This window comes from Macaca nemestrina, chromosome 7 (genome assembly GCF_043159975.1).
Source record: "Macaca nemestrina isolate mMacNem1 chromosome 7, mMacNem.hap1, whole genome shotgun sequence".
In the NCBI taxonomy this organism is placed as follows: Eukaryota; Metazoa; Chordata; class Mammalia; order Primates; family Cercopithecidae; genus Macaca; species Macaca nemestrina.
This window is the reverse complement of record NC_092131.1, coordinates 142,662,040-142,686,983: the sequence shown is the minus strand read 5'-3', so window position 1 is coordinate 142,686,983 and position 24,944 is coordinate 142,662,040. Positions and strand designations below refer to the sequence as shown.

Genomic DNA, 24,944 nt, shown 5'->3' with positions numbered 1-24,944 from the left:
CCCGCTGAGCTCACAGCTGGAAGGGCACCTTCAGTCAGCAATCGATATGTCATTTGGGTAGAGCAACTCAATAATGAAAACAGTGGATCTTCCCAAATTAGAAAAACAGAAAGGCGAATGAACGAATATGTATGAGTGTCCCGTGAAGAGGCGCTGTGCTAGGCTTTGTGGAGATTACGGGTTCTTGTAGGATGTGGTTCCCGCTGCCCTACAGCAGCTCACCTGGGGAGACATAATCCGTGAAAAATTCAAATAACAATAGAAGATTTAAATAGCGTTTCAAAATAGCTGTTATTAATAGAGGAGAACAAAAACCAATCTGTTTTTGCAAGGGTTCTCCTAAAAATGTTAACATCATTCTAAGCTGTGGAGAGTGGATTGAAGCAACATCAGTGACCAGTCATTGGGTTCTAGGGGTCTGTCTGTAAATCTGTCTGGACCTGACAGGCCGTGTGTGCATTGCAGATTGACTGCCTCCCTTCAATTATGCAGAAATCTCTGCACTGGCTGGAAGAGCACTGTCAATGGTTTAAGCATTCTAAAGTTCACCTTTGTGGGTCCGAAACACATCACCCCTCTCCCTTCTACCTCCAACAGAATTCCCTTTATGAATGTGATAGAATGGAAGGGAAAGAGTGCAAGTCTTGCTAAGTGGACTGAAGGTCATTTTCACAAAGGGCATTGAAAGTATCTGCTCTGGGACCCCGTGAAGGGACTTGCACTTTTCCTGGAACCTCAAGTTTTTGGAATACTGTGCTGGCGTCACTCCAGAACCACTGGACCTGTACAACATGCTGATTCCCTGATGCACAGGCGATCCAGGCTTCAGTCCCAGCTTTGATGAGAGCACCAGCCTCAAGCCTTGTTCTGTGCCCACAAGGAAACGAAAGTAAAAATTGATAGCAAACTTACTTTAACTAAACCGTAGTCTTTGCAGCCCAGAATCAGGCTTGTTTCTTGGTTTTGATTGCTGTAAATGAACGATTTATGCTTTTTATTGTTATTGTCGTTCACTGGTTCATTCTTTTCTTCAAGAAGGTTTTATTTACATTTGTGTCATTGTGAAAATAGCACACTTGTTGAAGTATTTTGAAAATTAGGAAAAGCAGAATAAAAATGTACCCAGTGCCACTATTTACATTTCGATTTATTTCTTTCCACTCTTTTACAAGATATGACTATACTAATACTTCTAGTGCTAGAATCCTTGCCTCACGCTCTCCAAGATGGTTGTAGGATTTCTGGATTGCTGAGATGATGTACAGTTGCAAAAATGTCAAGATGTGTCAGGTAAGCTACATCTGCGCTGTTGGCCTAAGGACAGATGTTTTGGTGTGAGGATGCCCAATGTCTTAGAGACCGTGTAAGTCCTTGATGACGTACCCAAATTTCCCTAGATCGGCCTCACAGCCATAATGCCATGTGCATTCCTCAATATGCTAGCCCAATATATTTCTCCCAAGGACGGCTCAGCTATTCTAAAAAATTCTGATCAGGAGTGGGGAGAGGTGAGCTGTCTATGAAGGAGACAGAGTGTGCTTATTTGCACTGTTTTCATTTCCTTTGCACATAATTTGGAGGCACTTCCCCAACTGGGACAGTGTGGTTAATTTGTGGAAAGCTCCTGCTACTAGCATTGGTCCTTCCTTTGGCCTTGTCAATCTAGATACATTGGCTTGGGAAATTAGGCATCCTGACCTCAGTTGCACAGCCCTCTTCCTCCTTTTACCAAAGCACGTGATTTAGCCAGATACCAACTATCCACACCACAGAGATCATTCCAGCAATTTGGCATGGGGAAAGTTGGTAGGAGGATGAGTGAAGGGAGGGGAGGGAGAAACAGTGTTAAACGTAGCCTCAAGACCATGGAGGCATCTAGGCATGGAGGGAGGAGGCCTCAGATACAGGAGAGAAGGCAGGCAGATAATTGGTGGCCTGGGCACTCAGCAGGGCAGTGGTTACCTTGTCCTTGACTTTGAGTCTCCTACCTCATCCATCTTTGCTGGCCCCTGGTCAAGCAGTCTTCTCACTGTGGGGAGAAAGTGAAGGGGGAGGAGCAAGAGGAGCAGGATATGGTAGTGGTGGCAGTGGTAGTGGAGGTGGATAACTTCAACATTTGCAGGGTTGGCTGGGTGTGGTGGCTCAGGCCTGTAATCCCAGCACTTTGGGAGTCCTAGATGAGTGGATCATGTGAGGTCAGACGTTTGAGACCAGCATGGACTACATGGTGAAATCCCGTCTCTACTAAAAATACAAAAATTAACTGGGTGTAGTGGTGAGCACCTGTAATCCCAGGTACTCGGGAGGCTGAGGCACAAGAATCACTTGAACCCGGGAGGTGGATGTTGCAGTGGGCGGAGATTGCACCACTGCACTCCAGCGTGGGCCACAGAGCAAGACTCTGCCTGAAAGAAAAAATAAATTGCAGCGTCCTTTAAACTCATGAGTCAAAATGTTTGCACCATCTAAATTGTGGTGCCTTGGAGCAAAGCTCTGGTTCCCAGGCCCTGGTTATAGTTCTAAATAATGTGTACTATTGTGCATTGTAGGATGTTTAGTAAGATAGATAGATAGATAGATAGATAGATAGATAGATAGATAGATAGATAGAGTGTACTATAAATCCACCTTGGTGGGTTTTGTTTTTTTTCTTTTTTACCTTAGCATTATAGCAAGGACATAAATACATAAATATATTCTTAGCGTTTTTTTATTTTTTAGTTTTTTTAGAGACAATATCTAGCTAGCTCTGTTACCCAAGCTGGAGTGCAGTGTCACGCAGCCTTGAACTCCTGGGCTCAAGCAATCCTCTTGCCTTAGGCTCCTGAGTATCTTGGACTACAGGTGCTCACCACCATGCCTGGCTAATTTATTTTTTGTTGTTATTTTCTTGTAGAGACAAGGCATTGCTATGTTGCACAGGCTGGTCTTGAACTCCTGGCCTGAAGCGATCATCCTACTTCAGCCTCTCAAAATGTTGGGATTACAGGCATGTAATCCACATGCCTGGCCAGCTATTGATACTCTTTTGAGTGGATGTGCTGTGTTCTAACTGCTCTTCTATTGTTGGGCATTTAACCAATAGCCATTTATAGAAATATTATCATCTAGTCAAGATCACATAGTATTAGGTATGGTTAAAATGCTTTAAGAGTAGAGATTTCATGGGGATTAGTTACTTTGCCATGGAATTCCAATTTCATGGTCCTAGAATGTATAGGGCAAGAGTGAGTTCTGTACATCCCCTGGAGTGTCCAACAATTTAACTCCCCTTTGAACTCTTGGTTTACATATTTTTTTAAGTGGGGGCAGGAAGAAGTAATTTCCTTCTTTTAAATTGACACAGTGAAAAATTAAGAAGTAAAAGATACATTTAGTCAAAGCTCCCAGTGTTCTATCTGTTCCTGTCTATTTTTCACTTAGAGAGAAATATGACCCTGACTTGGTATTTGTCATTTCCACATTCATCTTTAGATGTTACAGATTTAGCATATTACTTGGCATAATTTAAACCTTTATAAAATGACATTGTGTAGTGTTCATATCCTTCTTCAGCTTACTTTTTTCACTTAATATATTTGTGAGATTCATTCACATTGGGGCTTGTAATTATAATTCATCGTTTTCTCTTTCTTTCCTTTTATTTATTTATTTTTTTGAGACAAAATCTCACTCTGTTGCTCAGGCTGGAATGCAGTGGCGAGATCACTGCTCACTGCAGCCTTGACCTCCCCAAGCTCAGGTGATCCTTCCACTTCAGCCCCTGAGTAGCTGGGACAATAGGTGTGTGCCACCACACCCAGCTAATTTTTTTTTTTTTAATGGAGATGGGGTTGCCATGTTGCCCACGCCCACTCCTGGGCTCAAGCCATCTGCTGCCTCGGCCTCCCAGAGGGCTGAGATTACAGGCCTGAGCCACTGCACCTAGCTGCTAATTCATTTATTTTCAATCCTATTTGTTCTTTCATTGCATGAGTACGTCACAGTTTATTCCTCCATTTGCCTAATGATGGGCGTTCATTCCCACCTCCTCATTTTTTTGCTATTAGAAACAATGCTACCTTGAGTATTCTTGCAGATGTCTCCTTAAGAGCACATTTGGAAAGTTTTTTGAGGATTCGTTAGTAGTAGAATTATTAGGTCGTTAGGTTTGTGCATCTTCAGCTTTACTAGATATTGAACACTGCTTTCTAAAGTGGTAGTATCAATTCACACTCCCATCTGGTGTTCCTGTTGTTCCATATATATTCTTGTCAATACTTGATCTTATCAGACTTGATTTTTTGGCAGGCTGATGTGATGTAATGGTATCTCTGGGGGATTTTATCTCTTATGGCAAATTAGATTTATTTTATAGTTTGCTTCCATTGGCCAGAACAGAACCAAAGTTACATATATTAAAAACAACAACAACAACAAAACTTGTTCAAGTGCTTATCCTTCAATATTCTTTTAAGATTTGCCAAGCAAGACAGCCATTTGGAAATCTGTTTAGACTTAAAACTTAGATTATAAAATAAATATTCTATTTCCAGTGAACAGAATTACACCCTGTGTAATTTGGTATTAGAACCTCAGCTGACTCCAACTGCCCACTGAGTACAGGTGACTGTCAGTTGGCTGGTCTCTGGATGCTGTATTCTCTTGGTTAGAAGCAAGTCACAGGTCCCACCCACACTCAAAGGGAGAGGACCATGCAAGGTGTGAACACCAAGAGACAAGGATGGTGTCGGTGGGGGGCGCACCTTATGAGTCTGTCCACCACAGCAGGGACCCTTTTTGATCATCATGTTTCAGCATCATGGGTTCCAGTGTCGTGGGTTTAGATCAGCATTGTTAGGGTGATCAGAGACTATCCGGAGGCTGACTTACCCAGCGTGGTTCCCACTGGAAGTGAAATTCCAACATATTAATTCACATCGAGAAAAGTAGCTGGCAGATAGACTTAGGCTTGTGTTTGCCAATTCCTGTGTACTCTTCTTTTATGCACAGCTATATGGAAAGCTAAAAGATGTGGTTGGTGAGTATGGACTCAGGGCAAGGAGTGAATAGGATTATCTTTACGCTAATATCATTGGACCATGAGACCCTAATGCATCCCCCTGTATTATAGAACTTTTCCTGCTGCCCTGGATTCTTAGGTCCTTGGAAACACCAATAATTTTTTTTTTTTTTTTTTTTGAGATACAGTCTCGCTCTATCCAGACCAGGCTAGAAGGCAATGGTGTGATCTGGGCTTACTGCAACCTCTGTCTCCTGGATTCAAGTGATTCTTCTGCCTGAGCCTCCCGAGTAGCTGGGATAACAGGTGTGGACCATCATGCTCTGCTAATTTTTGTATTTTCAGTAGAGATGCGGTTTCATCCTGTTGGCCAGGCTGGTCTTGAACTCCTGACCTCAAATGATCCATCCACCTCGGCCTCCCAAAGTGCTGGGATTACAGGCATGAGCCACCACGTCTGGTCACCAATATGTTTTGTCTCTTCAAACTCTGCTTTTAGTAGACATGCTGTGTATACCATCCTCCTTTCTGGTTGCACATTCATTCTTGAGCCAGAATATAATTCAATTGATTATATTCAACAGCATGAAATTAATTCAATTCAGTTATCTCTCCTGGACATTCACACACCCAGCAAACACTTACTGATCAGCTCTGATGTGCCAGGTGCTTGGGATATAGCTGTGGACAATACAGCTCCTCATGGAGCATGCAGCATAAAGCCAAAGATGGATATTGAACTAGTATAATGAGTGCTTGCTGATTTCAGCAGTGAGTGTCAGCAGTGTCTTGGATCGTTTTTATAAATCAGCTGTTCCCATCTCTTTCTGATTCTTCAGATTTCATTGTCAGAGTCCCATCTTAACTTGGATTTTACAGTCTTCCCCATTGACTTTCTACACTACCTGCATCATTTTGTAGAGCAAAGGAAAGGAAAATAAGATACCAAAAAGCTGAACTGATCCATGATTATAAATGCTATTTCAGTGAAAATGTCCATCATTAAGAGACTAGCTAGCAATTATGGTAGATCCATTCAGTGGACTATCATGCAGGCATTAAAGACGGTGATGTAGGCTGAGCATAGTGGCTCACATCTGTAATTCCAGCACTTTGGGAGGCCAAGGTGGGAGGATTACTTGAGGCTGGGAGTTTGAGGCCAGCCTGGGCAATATAGTAAGACCTCATCTCTGTAAAAAAATTGAAAAATTAGCCAGATATGGTGTTACGGGCCTGTGGTCCCAGCTACCCTGGAGGCTGAGGCAGGAGGATTGCTTGAGCCTAGGAGTTGGAGGCTGCAGTGAGCTATGACCAAGCCACTGTACTCTAGCCTGGGTGACAGAATGAGACCCTGTCTCACAAAAAAAAATTTTAATGGTGATGTATATCTTTATATATTGACATGGAATCATGCTTATGATGTAGTGTCAATTCGTAAATGCAGCATACACATAGTCTATGAAGTATTATATTATATTATATATTTATTTATTTTGAAACCGGGTCTCACTGTGGCACCCGAACTGGAGTGCAGTGGCATGGTCTCAGGTCACTGCAGCTTCCAACTTGCCAGGCTCAGGTGGTCCTCCTACCTTAGCCTCCTAAGTAGCTGGGACCGCAGGCATACACCAACATGCCTGCCTAATTTTTGCATTTTTTATAGAGATAGGGTTTTGCTATGTTGCCCAGGCTAGTCTTGAACTCCTGGGCTCAAGTGATCCTCTTCCCTTGGCCTCCCAAAGTGCTGGGATCATAGGCATGAGCCACCGCTCCTGGCTGAGAGTTTTATTTTAAAAATCATATAGGTATTCTATCAGATGTGCATAAAGGGACATTAGCCAGGGAAGGGAAAGGAACCAACCCTTACTGGAAGCTTATCCAGTGCCCTAAGGCCAGACACTGTTTTGGATACTCCATAGCCTTCTGTGGCTAATGCCTGGTGATGCAGAGGCTGAGGTCCTAGGTTCAAATCTCTGCTCTACTTCTCCTTAGACACGTGATGTTGGGCCAGTTGCTGAACATTTCATAGTCTCCGTTTCCTCTGGTTCAATGTTGATAATAAGAGTAATCCTTTACAAACAATTGTGATGATGAATTAAACTAATGCACATAAATGTGCTTTGTGAGTACCTGACCTTCACGAGTAAGCAGTTACTCCTTACATTATGTGTGAGCAGCTGTTAGTTATGTGACCCCCAACCCAGCCAACTCAGGTGGGCCCACTGAGATTGTACAGATAGTGGGGAAGCCAGGATTCAAGCAAGAGCCTTTCTGATCCTACCAGCATGTTTTCTGTGAGAGAAAATTATGTTGGACTGTAGTTATATAAAGGGAGAGTGAGAGAAAGAGGGATGAGAGAGACAGTAGAAGAAGGAAAACAGGCAGGAAAAATGGGAAGTGAAGAGAAAGGGCAAAGGAAAATGAAGAGGAATCAATGGCAGGGAAAGCAAAAAAAAAAAAAAATTGTAAGAGAGGAGGCAGGGAGAAGGTAAGGGAGAAGAGCTGGAAGAGGGTAGGGAGGGAGGCAAGAGGAGAGAGAGGAATGAGAAGCCCTAGGTGAATCTGCATGCCTCTCCTGCTACTCCAGCCAGATCCCATCTCTGGGCTGCCTGAATTCCCAGTCTAGTCACCAGGGCCTTGGGCCTGCATGCACCACTGTGCCTCCCCATCTCCTCCGACTCCTGCTTGCCTGGGAGGCCCTTGCCTTCCACCATCCCACAATTTCCTATCACTCCTCAGGGCCTGCCGATCAAGTCCAAAGGCCTGAGGGTGCTGTTGGAGGTGAGTTAGAGAACAACTCCCAGCTGTCTTTCCAGACAAACCTTCCACTGTTCCCGCCCTCTATCCTTTCACTCTGTTTTTAGCTATAAGGAAATAGGGTTTTCTTTCACCATCATATTACAACTGCTTTATTCATAAATGCTTTGCCTATTTTCTATTCCGATGGTTGGGCATAATGTATCAATCCTATATTTTAATAGTGAAATGAAAAATTAACTGTTTTTACATGATTGATATTCAACTCATTAGTAAAAATTGTTGTTTTAATTTATTAAATTCATTTACCATTTTACATTAAAATGATATGGCAGGTTTTTCTACTCAGTGTCACGTTACTTATAAAACCATAATAATTGGCATTAATGTCTTCTTTTTCATTAAAATATTAAAATACTCATCTCTATGTATATCTACTTCCTTTTTTGTTTCTCCCTTTATAGAATCCTCATAATCACAAATAGTGATTTAGATAATAGCAGTTCACTTTAGTCTTCTGTGAACTCCTGAATTCTATTTATATATTGCATATTTGGGGCATTTGGATTGTTTTTCTTTTTTCCTTTTTTGAGACAAGGTCTTACTGTGTCACCCAGGCTAGAGTGCAGTGGTGCATTCGTGGCTCACTGCAGCCTTGACCTCCCAGGCTCAGGTGATTTTCCCACGTTAGCCTCTCAGGTAGCTGGGACTACAGGTGCATAACACCACGCCCAGCTAATTTTTTTTTTTTTTTTTTTTTTTGTAGAGACGGGGTTTTGCTATGTTGCCCAGGCTGGTCTCAAACTCCTAGGCTCAAGAAATCCTCCAACCTTAGCCTCCCAGGTGGGACTACAGGTGTGTGCCACCATACCTGGCTAATTTTTTTTTTTTTTGATTTTTTGTAGAGATGGGATTTTGCCATGTTACCCAGGCTGGTCCCAAACTCCTGGGCTCACCCTAGCCTCCCAGGTAGCTGGGACTACGGGTGTGTGCCACCACACCTGGCTAACTTTTTTTTTTTTTTTTTTTTTTGTAGAGACGGTGTTTCACCATGTTGCCCAGGCTGGTCTCAAACTCCTGAGCTCAAGCAATCCACCCACCTTAACCTCCCAAAGTGCTGGGATTACAGGCCACAGTGCCTGGCCCCGGATTTTATTTTTTGTTATTTTTTCCCATTCTTTTCTTCTTGCTTTACCTACCTGTCCCTTCCCCCAACTTCTCCCAATTTTAAAACCGTGTAAAGTGGAGATTGTTTAATATATTGTTTAATATAGTGGAATCACAGCACAATCAAAACAGCATGAAACCCAGACCCGTGTGATAAGGTTGTAGACAGACCTGTGGTATCAGTGATCAGACTTACAAACGTACAGGAGATGATAACCTCAGGCAGGTAAGCCAGAATTAACAACGGGAAGATCTGCAAACGATGCTTGGGAGGTTATTTAATCCTGTGACTTATTCATTATCAATCTTTATTCATCTGCAATATAGATCCCACGTTCTGGCAAAGATTCGTGATGCTAACAAACCAAGCGACCTGCCAGATATGCAGATCCTCACCAGATTCATAAAGGGCACCCATTCTGAATAATGTGTCTTGTGAGCTCATACCTTATGAAATTTCTTGTCATAGAGCTGCATAGCACTTAGGAGGGTTTGCTTCTGAAAAGCCATCTCCGATAATCAGTGGTGTGGCTTGACTTTTGTGGCTCTGTTCAGGTAGATGAAATGACCTTCAGAGAAGGGGATGCCAAAGTCTCCATTCTTTCAGATACTTATTGAGTGTCTAATATTTGGGATTCAGTCTTGGTAAATAATTATACTTTTTAACTAAACTGTATTGTCTTATATCTTTATTGCTGCAGTTTCTGATCTGGAAGTGCTGGTCATTCACTCAGTCATTAACAAACACTTATGGATACTTCTAGGTCAGCCCTGTGTCTATTAAGATTTGAAACATGCCCATAAGGAGCGTGTTGTTTAGTAGGGGAGCTTGACTATTAAACAACTAAAAAGAATAGAGTATAATAAATAGTATATAAACAGATAAAGAGCTGGAGAAATGCAAAAGAGAGAACCATTTTATAGACTGGAGGGGCTGGTGAGGCCTTAAAGAGTGCATGAGTTTTCTAGGCTGGCAGGGGCGGGAAGGGCATTTCCCATAGAGCGCATGCAGAGGCGTGATGGCAGGAGAGTGCAGGACATATCCAAGGGCGGTGGTGGATGGGGTGGCAGGGGGAGGGTTCCGGGTGACTGGAGCAGGTGATTGTGGTAAGGAGTGGCCAAATATGAGGCTGGAAGAACAGGTTAGGCAGGCCAGAGCATGTTCAGAAGAAAGGAAGTAGAGGTTGGAGTGTTGGAGAGAAAGTGTGGAACAATCTCTCCATCCCCTATTTTGGGAAAGCCGACTCATTCTCATCAGTTCTTCCTGACCTAGCTGCTACCCAGGAAAAATCGACCTCTCTCCTGTTTTCCCTCCCCATGTGTTTTTGTTCATAGGGTTAGCCACTTAACCCATTGTTTTTGTTTGTTTGTATTTGAGACAGAGTCTCCTCTGTTGCCCAGGCTGGAGTGCAGTGGCGCTATCATGGCTCACTGTAGCCTCAACCTCCCTGGGCTCAGGTGATCCTCCTGAGTAGCCTCCAGAGTAGCTGGGACTACAGGTGTGCATCAGTATGCCTGGCTAATTTTTGTATTTTTTGTAGAGATGGGGTTTCGCCATGTTGCCCAGCTGGCCTCGAACTCCTGGGCTTGAACTCCTGGGCTCAAGCAATCCTCCCACTTCGATCTCCCAAAGTGCTGGGATTACAGGCATGAGCCACGACCCATTGTTTTCTGGTTGGTTTAGATGACTTCTCCTGAGAGAAGGGATTTTTGTTTTTCCTAGTTAGGTTACTTAATTAGCTAATAGATGCCAAATACATGTTTCTTAAGTTAGGCTACTCTGTAGATTAATATCTCAACTGAGATGTCTTACAACTTTAAAACTGTAAAGATTCTGTGATCCGAAATAACAGCATTTCCCACACTGGCCTAATTTTATTTATGGTAGTCCCCCCTTATCAATGGTTTCACTTTCCACGTTATCCAAGGTCAACCATGGTCAAAAATGTTAAATAAAAAATTCTAGAAGTAAACATTTCATAAGTTTTAAATTGTGTGCTGTTCTGAATAGTGTGATGAAATCTTGTGTGATCCTGCTCCCTCCTGCCCAGAACGGGAAGCATCCTCTTGTCCAGCGTGTCCACACCATGTATACCCGGCCCTGTGAGTCACTTAATAGCCATCTCTGTTATCAGATTGATGGTTGGGGTATTGCAGTGCTTGTGACCAAGTAACCCTTATTTTACTTCATAATGGCCCCAAAGTGCAAGAATACTGTGCCTAATTTATGCATTAAACTTAATCATGGGTATGTATGTGTAGGAAAAAGTAGTATATATAGGCTTCAGTTTCAGGCATCCTCTGGGGGTCTTGGAATGTATCCCCTGCAGATAAGGGAGGGCTACTGTAGGTCTATATGGCAGAAATTCTTCTCTTTGACACTGAAGAACTCTTTGGGCACCATAGCTTGTTTGGCATGAATGACTTTTTTTTCCTTAAATGTAATTTGTTTCAAGTTCTTTGTCTAAGAAAGTGAAATGTTCACATTTTGAAACTCCAAAAATAAAACACTAGAGAGATGATGCCAAAACAGTGATTTCAATCAGAAATGCTTTCTGAATCCAGCATCTAAATGAGAATTAATTATGGAATCTGATCATGGTTAGTAGGCACTCATTGTTTTAAGGCAATTGATGGCAGTATTGAGGAACCTAAAAAAGTATTTTAAACATTCTCTAGTGTTTTTCATATTTCTAATGAGTTGCGATGGCCAAATGTTCCTTATATGCAAGATGAAATATGAATGATTGTATCTTATTATAAAGTTTTCAAGTTCTAATGAAGAATATCATTCTCGTTCCCTTGGTGGATAGATATCTTCCCACAAATCAGATCACATTGATCATGTGCTATTTTATTTGAGATTAATTTAGAAATAAGTACTCTTCATTTACGATGGAACAAGTAGTAAAAATTTTCTGAGATCAAATTTACTGAGGTAGTTTCCTGCAAATTTCTACAGAGAAGTATAAGATTGAATAAGCCTATTAAAGACACTCTAGTTTCTGTTAAAGTGGTTTCTCAAGCTTGAGATGCAGATTTGAAGTGAGGAAGCTTCAGGAAACTCCATTGCACAGTCCGTGTTGATCTGTCTTGCAAGGCTTAGCTGTATTAATTTCAGAAGAGCTTTGATTTTGCTTGATTGCTTTTCTTCTTATTTGGAAACATATGCTGTTTATTTCATGTATATGATACAAGGCATTTAATAATATAACTGATCAGTGTTTCAACATAATTTATGATCCACTTAGCAGCTTAATAATAAGCTTTTGAGGTTAAGTTCTAGATATAAACTGTTAAATAATTTAGTGCTTATTTTTTCAACAGATGTGAATTATTAAAAAGAAAATGGCCCAACGGAGCACTGTACTTCCTTCTCGTGTCACCAAGGAAAGGTATAATTTATGGAAAATATGCATCTAAGGTATACTTTTCCTTTCCACTCATCCCATGGGGGCTGCTAGTGGGTGTGATAGTTATAAATGAAAGCTTGGGCTGTCACATTATCCAAGAATGGTTTTGTTCAAGGGCAAGAGAAACACTGTTGTGTCCTCTAGCTTTCAATTTATAGGATACTGTGGACCACTCAGTGACCCCAAGAAATAGAGATTTCACAGTAGTCCTGCAGTAGGTAGTCCTGTCTCGACAGTAGTCCTGTCGAGAGTGAAATATAACTCTGGGGACTTGAGGCTAACATCCCTGTTAAGCTTTTCAAATCAGAAGTTGCAGATTAGGGGCCTATCGGCCAAAATTGGCTCATGAAGTACATTGCTTGGCCTGCATGCTCTTGAATACGCTTTTTGGAGACAGGGTCTCACTCTGTTGCCCAGGCTAGAGTGCAGTGGCACAGTCACAGCTCACAGCAGCCTGGACCTCCTGGGCTTAGGTGATCTCCCACATAGCCTTCTGAGTAGCTGGGACTATAGGTATGTGCCACCATGCCCAGCTAATTTTTAAATAGTTTTTTATAGAGATAGGGTCTCCTTGTGTTGCCCAGGCTGATCTTGAACTCCTGGGCTCAAGCAATCCTGCCACCTCAGCCACCCAAAGTGTTGCAATTACAGGTGTGAGCCACTGCGCTGGCCTTAAATACTTTTAAAATGAATCGTTAACATTTTAAAATCAAGTGATTTCACAATCAAATCTGAATTTGCTAGCTCTTCTTGAAATATCTGATGATCTGGAAAAAGGGACCTGAAGTCCCTGATGGTTACTGATGGGTGCAGCAGAACCGTGGCTCCCTTTAGCTGGGAAATACCCTTTCCAGTTCTCCAAAGTCCCTAACACTCCCTATTGCCTCATATGTAGTATGCTTCACTCATTGATGTCACCTGCCTGACCCATGTAGGCATTGAGTTTGTAACCACTGTTTCAGAAAGGGAGGAGGAGGAGAGCATGTTAGGAGACTTTGTTTGAACTTGATCTTGATAACATAGATTATATTGGGGAGACATCTCGGTGTACCAAAGTCTGCCAGCCTCTTGCTCTTGGAAGCCATGGAGACCACTTCTAGCACACTTAAATCTGTGGGCATGATTATTTAAAGATCTTTCCCGGCTCATGAAGAAAACTCTTTTAGGCAGAAATCCTGCCTCAAACCCTATTTAGCATGTGGTTATAGATAATTTGTATTTCCAAACCTCTCTGGGAAGTTTTGAATCTGGCTTTCAAAATTCTCTTTTCCCAATGAACAGCCCTCATGATTCCCTTCTGCAGGCGAGTGAGAACCATGCCCCGACACAGCCAGTCCCTGACCATGGCACCGTACTCATCTGTAAGCCTCGTGGAGCAACTGGAAGACAGGATCCTCTGCCACGAGAAAACCACCGCCGCCCTTGTAGAGCACGCCTTTCGGATTAAAGATGACATTGTCAACAGTTTGCAGAAAATGCAAAACAAAGGGGGAGGTGACCGCTTGGCCAGGCTTTTCTTGGAGGAGCATATCAGAAACATAACTGCCATAGTGAAGCAACTTAATCGGGATATCGAGGTAAGGTTTGTGAAAGTCAGGTGGCCTATGTCCCTTGCCACAGAATTGCCCCATGTCAGGAGGTCACCCAAGTCTAATTCCTACCTCCCAGGCAGTAATGCATTTAGAACAAAGCTGTCTGTCTTGTCTATTCTTAATGATCGCCAAGGAGACAGCTTGTGGAAATATCCTAATTAAATTTATTCCAGTATTTGATAATAGTGACTGTCAGTGTTATGTTTAATCTAAATTTACCTTGCTGATTATTAAATGACTTTATTTTGTTTGACTCTTAATGAAGAGAGGGAAGAACTAGTCAAATAGTTTCTCTCTGTAATCTTTCACATCTTTGAAGACAGCTATTAAGTCAGTTACTAAGGTCAGACTTTGTTGTTTCAGGTTAAATGTTTCTAGTTCATAATGATTATATGTAATACAGTTTATAACTCAGACAATTTAGGCATTCGAATTGCTCCTCAGACTCCCCTTTTTATTGCTGTAGTTCTCTTTGGAGTGAGACCAATAAAAGGCCAATATTGTCTATTTTTAGAATTGGTAGATTTACTGCTATTTATTGAACAATCACAGGGACCACACAGTTTAGTTCAGGAAGCTTCAGATCATTTAGGGCTTGGGTTTCCCTCACTACTCAATGTTCATATCTTTCACATGTAATGATTGAATATATGAATAATAGATATATGGCTAGATTAAGGAAAACTTTTGTTTCCTATGATGGAGATTATATCTGAATTATGCTTCCTAAAATTAAACCTCATTTCTTTTTTTTTCCATTGTCAGATTTGTATTTATTTATTTTAATGGCTTTATTGAGATATAACGTAAATGTCACAAAAAGTGTAAAATTAAATGATTTTTAGTAAATTTATAAAATTGTGCAACCTCAACACAATTCAATTTTAGGACACTACCATCATCTTCCCAAAATTCGCATAAGCCTGTTTGCAGTCAAGTCCTACTTCTACCCCAGTCCCAGGCAACCACTCATCTACTTTCTGTCTCTAGAAATTGGTCTTTTCCAGACAGTTCATATAAATGGAAACCTTACAATATGAGGTCTTTCGCTTCTGGCTTCTTTCTTTCCTTTTCTTTCTTTCTTTTTTTTTATTTGTTTGTTTTGTTTGTTTGTTTGTTTTTGTTTTGAATGCAGTTGTGCAATAGTGGCTCACTGAAGCCTTGACCTCCCAGGCTCAACCAATCCTCCTAGGTCGGCCTCCCAAGTAGCTGGGACTACAGGTGTGCACTATCACGCTCAGCTAATTTTTGTATTTTTAATATTACAAGGTCCATCCATAATGTAGTATTTTTTTTAGAGACATAGTCTCACTATGTTGCCCAGGCAGGGCTTGAACTCCTGGGCTCAAGTGATCTGTCTGCCTCAGCCTCCCAAAGTGCTGGGATTACAGATGTGAGCCATACAGCCACTGTATGAGCCACTGTACAGATGTGAGCCTGTCCTCTCTCATTTAGCATAATCTTTCTGCGGTTCAGACATATCCTAGCATGTATCATATTCCTTTTTATGTCTGAGTAATATTCTATTTTCTGGATATACCACATTGTATTTATCTATTCAGGAACTGATGGACATTTGGATTGTTTCCAGTTCTTAGCTTTTATGAGTAAAGCTGCTATGAACACTTGTGACAGGTCTTTGATGTAAAAATATGTCTTTATTTCTCTTGAGTAAATTACTAGGAGTAGAATTTCTGGGTCTTATAGTGAGCTTATATTTAACTTTTTAAAACATAGTCAAATAATTTTCCAAAGTGGCTATAACATTTTACAATCCCACAAGCAATATATGAAGGTTCCAGTTTCTCTAGCCCTCAGCAATACTTGGCATTATCTTTTTTTATTGTAGTCATTCTAATGGATGTGTAGTGGTATCTCATTATGGTTTAAATTTGTATTTTCCTAGTAACTAATGATCTTGAACGCCTTTTTGTATGCTTATTGATCATTTGTATGTCTTTGTTGGTGAAATGTCTAAGTCTTCTACCCATTTTTTAAAAATTAGATTTTCTTCATTGTGGGAAAAAAGCTACCATTTTAACCATTTTAAGTGTACAATCTAATGACATTAAGTACATTCACAATGTTGGGCAATCATTATTACTGTCTATTTCCAAAAGGTTTCCATCATCCCAAACTGAGACTTTGTTCCCATTAAAAAGTAACCCCCCACTCCACTTTCCCCTCAGCCCCTGGTGACATCTATTCTATTTTCTGTCCTTATGAATTTACTTATTCTAGCTACTTCATATAAGTGGAATCAGACAGTAATTTATCCTTTTGTGTCTGAATTTTCTCACTTAGCATAATGATTTCAAGGTCCATCCATAATGTAACAGGTATCAGAATTCATTTTTACATTGGGTTATTTGTCATATTATTGATAACTTATGCAAGTTTTTATGTAGTTTGGATACAATTCCCTTATCAGATATGTGATTTACAAATATTTTCTCCCATTCTGTGACTTATATTTTCATTTTTGTAATAGTGTGTCTTTTGAAGTATGAGCATTTTTAGTTTTAATGAAGTCTAATATCAATTTTTTTCTTTAATGGTTTATTCTTTTGGTGTTGTGTCTTTACAACTATTTGCTTGTTAACTCAAGGTCACAAAGATTTTCCCCTATGTTTAATTCAAGATTCTTAGTTTATGCACTTAGGTCTGTGAACTATTTTGAACTAATTTTTGTATATGGTGTGAGGTAAGGGTCTAAGTTAATTTTTTTTCATCTTGCTATCCTAGGAAAATCTATCCTTCTCCCATTTGTCCTTTTGTTGAAAATCAATTGACCAAAAAATATAAGGGTTTATTTCTGGATTCCACTGATCTGTATGATTTTCTTAATGTCAATACCACATTGTCTTGATTTCTAGTTTTAGAGTATATTTTTGAAATAAAGTAATATAAGTTATCCAACTATGTTCTTTTTAAAAGGTATTTTTGGGCTAGTCTATGTCCTTTGCATTTTCAATTAAATTTTAGGATTAGCTTATCAGTTTATATTAAAAAGGTGACTTTGATAGACATTGCTTTGCATGTATAGATTTTAAAAAGGCTGGGTGCAGTGGATCACACTTGTAATCTCAGCACTTTGGGAGAGAGAAGTAGGAGAATCACTTGAGCCCAGGAATTTGAGACCAGCCTGAGCAACATAGTGAGACCCTATCTTTCTCTAAAATAATAATAACAATAATAATAAAAACAAATAATGTATAGATCCATTTGGGGAGAGTTGCCATCTTAATACTGTGCCTGATTGTTCAAGGAACCAACTTTTGGTTTTATTAATTTTGTCAGATGTTTTTGTTTTTGTTACTAATTTTAAAATTTTAAAATTGACAGACAATAATTATATATATTATTGGGGTACATAGTGATGTTTCAATACATCTAATATGCAGTGACCAGATCAAGGTAATTTTGTGTCCTTTAACAAATTGCTGTATCTCCTTCCCTTCCCCCTACCCATCCCATCCTCTAGTATTCTCTATTCTAATTTTTACTTCTTTGAGATCAACTTTTTTTAGCTTTCACATATGAGTAAGAACATGCAGTGTTTAACTTTCTGTTCCTGGCTTATTTCACATAACATAATGTCCTGCTGTTCTATCTGTGTTGCTGCAAAAGACAGAATTTTGTTCTTTTTTATGGCTGATAGTATTCCATTGTATATATATATATACCACATTGTCTTTATCCATTCATCCATTGTTGGACACCTAGGTTTGACTCCATATCTTGGCTATTACAAATAGTGCTGCAATAAACATGGGGGTGCAGATGTCTCTTCAATATACTGATTTCCTTTCCTTTGGATAAATTCCCAGTAGTGGGATTGCTGGATCATATGGTAGTTCTATTTGTAGTTTTTTGAGGAACCTCCATACTTTTCGCCATAGTGGCTGTACTAGTTTACATTCCCGCCAACAGTGTATAAGAGCTCCCTTTTCTCTGCATACTTGCCAGCATGTGTTACTTTTTGTGTTTTGGTAATAGCCGTTATAACTGGAGTGAGATGATACTTCATTGTGATTTTGATTTGCATTTCCCTGATAGTGATATTGGGCCTTTTTCCATATATTTGTTTGCCATTTGTATGTCTTCTTTTGATAAATATTTGTTCAAATCATTTACCCATTTAAAAAATTGCATATTTTTTGCTGTTGAGATGTTTGAGTTCCTTCTGTATTCTGGATACTAATCTTATTGGATGAATAGTTTGCAGGTATTTTTCTCCCATCCTGTAGGTTGTATTTTCACTTTGTTGATTGTTTCCTTTACTGTGCAGAAGCGTTTTTGTTTGATATAATCCATTTGTTTATTTTTGCTCTTGTTGCCTGTGCTTTTGAGGTCTTTTTTTTTTTTTTGAGACGGAGTCTCGCTCTGTCGCCCAGGCTGGAGTGCAGTGGCCGGATCTCAGCTCACTGCAAGCTCTGCCTCCTGGGTTTACGCCATTCTCCTGCCTCAGCCTCCCGAGTAGCTGGGACTACAGGCGCCCGCCACCTCGCCCGGCTAGTTTTTTGTACTTTTTAGTAGAGACGGGGTTTCACCGTGTTAGCCAGGATGGTCTCGATCTCCTGACCTCATGATCCGCCCGTCTCGGCCTCCCAGAGTGCTGGGATTACAGGCTTGAGCCACCGCGCCCGGCCAGGTCTTCTTAATAAAATCTTCTCCTAGACCAGTGTCCTGAAGTGTTTCCCCTGTGTTTTCTTCTATTAGTTTTATCATGTCGGGCCTTACATTTAGGTCTTTTGCCCATTTGGAGTTTTGTTTTTGTCCAGGGTGGGGGGGGGGCCCTAGTTTAATTCTTCTGCATATGGATGTCCAGTTTTCCAAGCACCGTTTGTTGAAGATTTGTCTTTTCCTCAATGAGTGTTCTTGGCACCTTTGTCCAAAATCAGATGGCTGTAGATACGTGGATTAATTTTAGGTTCTCTTTTCTGTTCTATTGTTCTATGTGTCTGTTTTTATGCCAGTACAATGCTGTTTTGGTTACTACAACTATGTAGTGTATTTTGAGGTCTGGTAGTGGATGCTTCTGGCTTTGTTCTTATTTATTTATTTATTTATTTATTGAGATAGAGTCTCACTCTTTTGCCCAGGCTAGAGTGCAGTGGCATGATATTGGCTCACTGCAACCTCAGCCTCCCAGGTTCAAGTGTTTCTCCTGCCTCAGCTTCCCAAGTAGTTGAGATTATAGGCACATGTCATCACGCCAGGCTAATTGTCATATTTTTAGTAGAGACAGGGTTTCATCATGTTGACTAGGCTGGTCTCCAACTCCTGACCTCAGGTGATCCACCCATCTTGGCCTCCCAAAGTGCTGGGATTACAGGCGTGAGCCACTGCGCCCAGCCCTAGCTTTGTTCTTTTTGTTCAGGGTTGCTTTGGCTATTTGGGGTCTTTTGTGGTTCCATAGACATTTTAGGGGTTATGGTTGGGCGCAGAGAACATCCTTTTTTTTTCTTTTCTTTTCTTTTTTTTTTTTTTAATTATACTTTAAGTTCTAGGGTACATGTGCACAATATGCAGGTTTGATACATAGGTATACATGTGCCATGTTGGTTTGATGCACCCATCAACTCATCATTTACATTAGGTGTTTCTCCTAATGCTATTCCTCCCACAGCCCTCCACCCACTGACAGACGCCGGCGTATGATGTTCCCCTCCCTGTGTCCAAGTGATCTCATTGTTCAGTTCCCGCCTATGATTGAGAACATGCGGTGTTTGATTTTCTGCCCTTGTGATAGTTTGCTGAGAATGATGGTTTCCAGTCTCATCCATGTCCCTGCAAAGGACATGAACTCATCCTTTTTTATGGCTGCATAGTGCCCCATGGTGTATATGTGCCACATTTTCTTAATCCAGTTTATCATTGATGGACATTTGGGTTGGTTCCAAGTCTTTGCTCTTGTGAATAGTGCTGCAATAAACATATATGTGCATGATTTATCATAGCATGATTTGTAATTCTTTGGGTATATACCCAGTAATGGGATTGCTGGGTCAAATGGTAATTCTAGTCCTAGATCCTTGAGGAATCGCCACACTGTCTTCCGCAATGGTTGAACTAATTTACACTCCCACCAACAGTGTAAAAGTGTTCCTATTTCTCCACATCCTCACCAGCATCTGTTGTTTCCTGACTTTTTAATGATTGCCATTCTAACTGGTGTGAGATGGTATCTCATTGTGGTTTTGATTTGCATTTTTCTGATGACCAGTGATGATGAGCATTTTTTCATGTGTCTGTTGGCTGCATAAATGTCTTCTTTTGAGAAGTGTCTGTTCATTTCCTTTGCCCACTTTTTGATGGGGTTGTTTTTTTCTTGTAAATTTGTTTGAGTTCTTTGTAGATTCTGGATATTAGCCCTTTGTCAGATGGGTAGATTACAAAAATTTTCTCCTATTTTGTAGGTTGCCTCTCCACTCTGATGGTAGTTTCTTTCGCTGTGCAGAAGCTCTTTAGTTTAATTAGATCCCATTTTTCTATTTTGGCTTTTGTTGCCATTGCTTTTGGTGTTTTAGTCATGAAGTCCTTGCCCATGCCTATGTCCTGAATGGTATTGCCTAGGTTTTCTTCTAGGGTTTTTAGGGTTTTAGGTGTAACATTTAAGTGTTTAATCCATCTTGAATTAATTTTTGTATAAGGTGTAAGGAAGGGATCCAGTTTCAGCTTTCTACATATGGCTAGCCAGTTTTCCCAGCACCATTTATTAAATAGGGAATCCTTTCCCTGTTTCTTGTTTTTGTCAGGTTTGTCAAAGATCAGATGGTTGTAGATGTGTGGTGTTATTTCTGAGGCCTCTGTTGTGTTCTATTGGTCTATATCTCTGTTTTGGTACCAGTACCATGCCATTTTGGTTACTGAAGCCTTGTAGTATAGTTTGAAGTCGGGTAGCGTGATGCCCCCAGCTTCGTTCTTTTTGCTTAGGATTATCTTGGCAATGCAGGCTGTTTTTTGGTTCCATATGAACTTTAAAGTAGTTTTTTCCAGTTCTGTGAAGAAAGCCATTGGTAGCTTGATGGGGATGGCATTGAATCTGTAAATTACCTTGGGCAGTATGGCCATTTTCATGATATTGATTCTTTCTATCCATGAGCATGGAATATTCTTCCATTTGTTTGTGTCCTCTTTTATTTCATTGAGCAGTGGTTTGTAGTTCTTCCTTGAAGAGGTCCTTCACATCCCTTGTAAGTTGGATCCCTAGGTATTTTATTCTCTTTTCTGTAATTGTGAATGGGAGTTCACTCATGATTTGGCTCTCTGTTTGTCTGTTAATAGTGTATAGGAATGCTTGTGATTTTTGCACATTGATTTTGTATCCTGAGACTTTGCTGAAGTTGTTTATCAGCTTAAGGAGATTTTGGGCTGAGACAATGGGGTTTTCTAAATATACAATCATGTCATCTGCAAACAGGGACAATTTGACTTCCTCATTTCCTAACTGAACACCCTTTATTTCTTTCTTTTGCCTGATTGCCCTAGCTAGAACTTCCAACACTATGTTGAATAGGAGTGGTAAGAGAGGGCATCCTTGTCTTGTCCCAGTTTTCAAAGGAAATGCTTCCAGTTTTTGCCCATTCAGTATGATATTGGCTGTGGGTTTGTCATAAATAGCTCTTCTTATTTTGAGATACATTCCATCAGTACCTAGTTTATTGAGAGTTTTTAGCATGATGGGCTGTTGAATTTTGTCAAAGGCCTTTTCTGCATCTATTGCGATAATCAGGTGGGTTTTTGTCATTGGTTCTGTTTGTGTGATGGATTAAGTTTATTGATTTGCGTATGTTGAACCAGCCTTGCATCCTAGGGATGAAGCCAACTTGATTGTAGTGGATAAGCTTTTTGACGTGCTGCTGGATTCAGTTTGCCAGTATTTTATTGAGGATTTTCACACTGATGTTCATCAGGGATATTGGCCTAAAATTCTCTTTTTTTGTTGTGTCTCTGCCAGGCTTTGGTATCAGGATGACATTGGCCTCATACAATGAGTTAGGGAGGATTCCCTTTTTTTCTATTGATTGGAACAGTTTCAGAAGGAATGGTACCAGCTGCTTTTTGTACCTCTGGTAGAATTCAGCTGTGAATCAGTCTGGTTGTGGACTTGTTTTGGTTGGTAGCCTATTAATTATTGCCTCATTTTCAGAGCCTATTATTGGTCTATTCAGAGATTCATCTTCTTCCTGGTTTAGTCTTGGGAGGGTGTATGTGTCCAGGAATTTATCCATTTCTTCTAGATTCTCTATTTTATTTGTGTAGAGGTGTTTATAGTATTCTCTGATGGTAGTTTGTATTTCTGTGGGATAGGTGGTGATATCCCCTTTATCATCTTTTATTGCGTCTATTTGATTCTTCTCTCTTTTCTTCTTTATTAGTCTTGCTAGCAGTCTATCAATTTTGTTGATTTTTTTTTTTAAAAAAAAACAGCTCCTGGATTCATTGATTTTTTTGAAGGGCTTTTTGTGTCTCTATGTCTTTCAGTTCTGCTCTGATCTTAGTTACTTTTTGCCTTCTGCTAGCTTTTGAATTTGTTTGCTCTTGCTTCTCTAGTTATTTTCACTGTGGTGTTAGGGTGTCAATTTTAGATCTTTTCTGCTTTCTCTTGTGGGCATTTAGTGCTATAAGTTTCTGTCTAGACACTGCTTTAAATGTGTCCCAGAGATTCTGGTACATTGTATGTTTGTTCTCATTGGTTTCAAAGAACATCTTTATTTCTGCCTTCAGTTTGTTATTTACCCAGTAGTCATTCATGAGGAAGTTGTTCAGTTTCCATGTAGTTGTGCAGGTTTGAGTGAGTTTCTTAATCCTGAGTTCTAATTTGATTGCACTGTTGTCTGAGAGACAGTTTGTTGTGATTTCTGTTCTTTTACATTTTCTGAGAAGTGCTTTACTTCCAATTATGTGGTCAATTTTAGAATAAGTGCGATGTAGTGCTGAGAAGAATGTATATTCTGTTGATTTGGGGTGGAGAGTTCTGTCAATGTCTATTAGGTCTGCCTGTTGCAGAGCTGAGTTCAGGTCCTGGATATCCTTGTTAACCTTCTGTCTCGTTGATCTGTCTAATATTTACAGTGGGGTGTTAAAGTCTCCCATTATTATTGTGTGGGAGTCTAAGTCTCTTTGTAGGTCTCTAAGGACTTTCTTTATGAATCTGGGTGCTCCTGTATTGGGTGCATGTATATTTATGATAGTTAGCTCTGCTTGTTGAATTGATCCCTTTACCGTTACGTAATGGCCTTCTTTGTCTGTTTTGATCTTTATTGGTTTAAAGTCTGTTTTATCAGAGACTAGGATTGTAACCCCTGCTTTTTTTTTTGCTTTCCATTTGCTTGGTAGATCTTCCTCCATCCCTTTATTTTGAGCCTATGTGCATCTTTGCACATGAGATGGGTCTCCTGAATACAGCACACTGATGGGTCTTGACCCTTTATCCAATTTGCCAGTCTATGTCTTTTAATTGGGGCATTTAGCCCACTTACATTTAAGGTTAATATTTTATTATGTGTTGGTTTGATCCTGTCATCATGATGTTCGCTGGTTATTTTGCCTGTTAAATGATGCATTTTCTTCACAGCATCAATGGTCTTTACATTTTGGCATGTTTTTGCAGTGGCTGGTACTAGTTGTTTCTTTCCATGTTTAGTGCTTCCTTCAGGAGCTCTTGTAAGGCAGGCCTGGTGGTGACAAAATCTCTCAGCATTTGCTTGTCTGTAAAGGATGTTATTTCTCCTTCACTTGTGAAGCTTAGTTTGGCTGGATATGAAATTCTGGGTTGAAAATTCTTTTCTTGAAGAATGTTGATTATTGGCCCCCACTCTCTTGTGGCTTGTGGGATTTCTGCTGAGAGATCCACTGTTAGTCCTGTGGACTTCCCTTTGTGGGTAACTCGACCTTTCTCTCTGACTGCCCTTAACACTTTTTCCTTCATTTCAACCTTGGTGAATCTGACAATTATGTGTCTTGGGGTTGCTCTTCTTAAGGAGTATCTTTGTGGTGGTCTCTGTATTTCCTGAATTTGAATGTTGGCCTGCCTTGCTAGGCTGGGGGAAGTTCTCCTGGATAATATCCTGCAGAGTGTTTTCCAACTTGATTCCATTCTCCCCATCACTTTCAGATACAACAATCAAATGTAGGTTTGGTCTTTTCACATAGTCCCATATTTCGTGGAGGCTTTATTCATTTCTTTTTACTTTTTTCTCTAACCTTGTTTTCTCCCTTTATTTCATTAATTTTATCTTAAATCACTGATACCCCTTCTTCTGCTTGGTTGAATCGGCTGTTGAAGCTTGTGCATGCGTCACAAAGTTCTCGTGCCATAGTTTTCAGCTCCATCAGGTCACTTAAGGTCTTCTCTACACGGTTTATTCCAGTTAGCCATTCGTCTGATCTTTTTTCAAGATTTTTAGCTTCCTTGTGATGAGTTGGAACATCTTCCTTTAGCTCAGAGAACTTTGTTATTACCGACTTTCTGAAGCCTACGCTGTCAACTCGTCAAAGTCATTCTCCGTCCAGCTTTGTTCCATTGCTGGCGAGGAGCTGCAATCCTTTGGAGGAGAAGAGGTGCTCTGAGTTTTAGAATTTTCAACTTTTCTGCTCTGGTTTCTCCCCATCTTTGTGGTTTTATCTACCTTTGGTCTTTGATGTTGGTGACCTACAGATGGGGTTTTGGTGTAGATGACCTTTTTGTTGATGTTGATGCTATTCCTTTCTGTTTGTTAGTTTTCCTTCTAACAGTCAAGTCCCTCAGCTGCAGGTCTGTTGGAATTTGCTGGAGTTCCACTCCAGACCCTGTTTGCCTGGGTATCACCTGCAGAGGCTGCAGAACAGCAAATATTGCAGAACAGCAAATATTGCCACCTGATCCTTCCTCTGGAAACTTCGTCCTACAGGGGCAGCCGCCTATATGTGGTGTCTGTCAGCCCCTACTGGGAGGTGTCTCCCAGTTAGGCTACATGGGGGTCAGGGACCCACTTGAGGAGGCAGTCTGTCTGTTCTCAGAACTCA

The 24,944-nt window shown here is 40.5% G+C and overlaps 1 protein-coding gene across 12 annotated transcripts in view; it reads left to right on the top strand.

Annotated features, from left to right (window-relative positions):
- The window catches only part of LOC105489414 (family with sequence similarity 81 member A), a 124,298-nt gene that overhangs the window by 42,246 nt on the left and 57,108 nt on the right, over positions 1–24,944 (top strand). For 8 of the 12 annotated variants that reach the window (XM_011754297.3, XM_071066771.1, XM_011754277.3 and 5 more), the window contains 2 exons: positions 12,254–12,321; positions 13,643–13,916. In XM_011754297.3, the coding sequence (XP_011752599.1) occupies positions 12,275–12,321; positions 13,643–13,916 (321 nt within the window). In that variant the 5' untranslated portion in view covers positions 12,254–12,274. Of the gene's footprint in view, positions 1–5,190; positions 5,309–12,253; positions 12,351–13,620; positions 13,917–24,944 lie in introns of those variants that run through there. The other 4 variants (XM_011754305.2, XM_071066772.1, XM_011754292.3 and 1 more) reach the window with 3 other exon arrangements.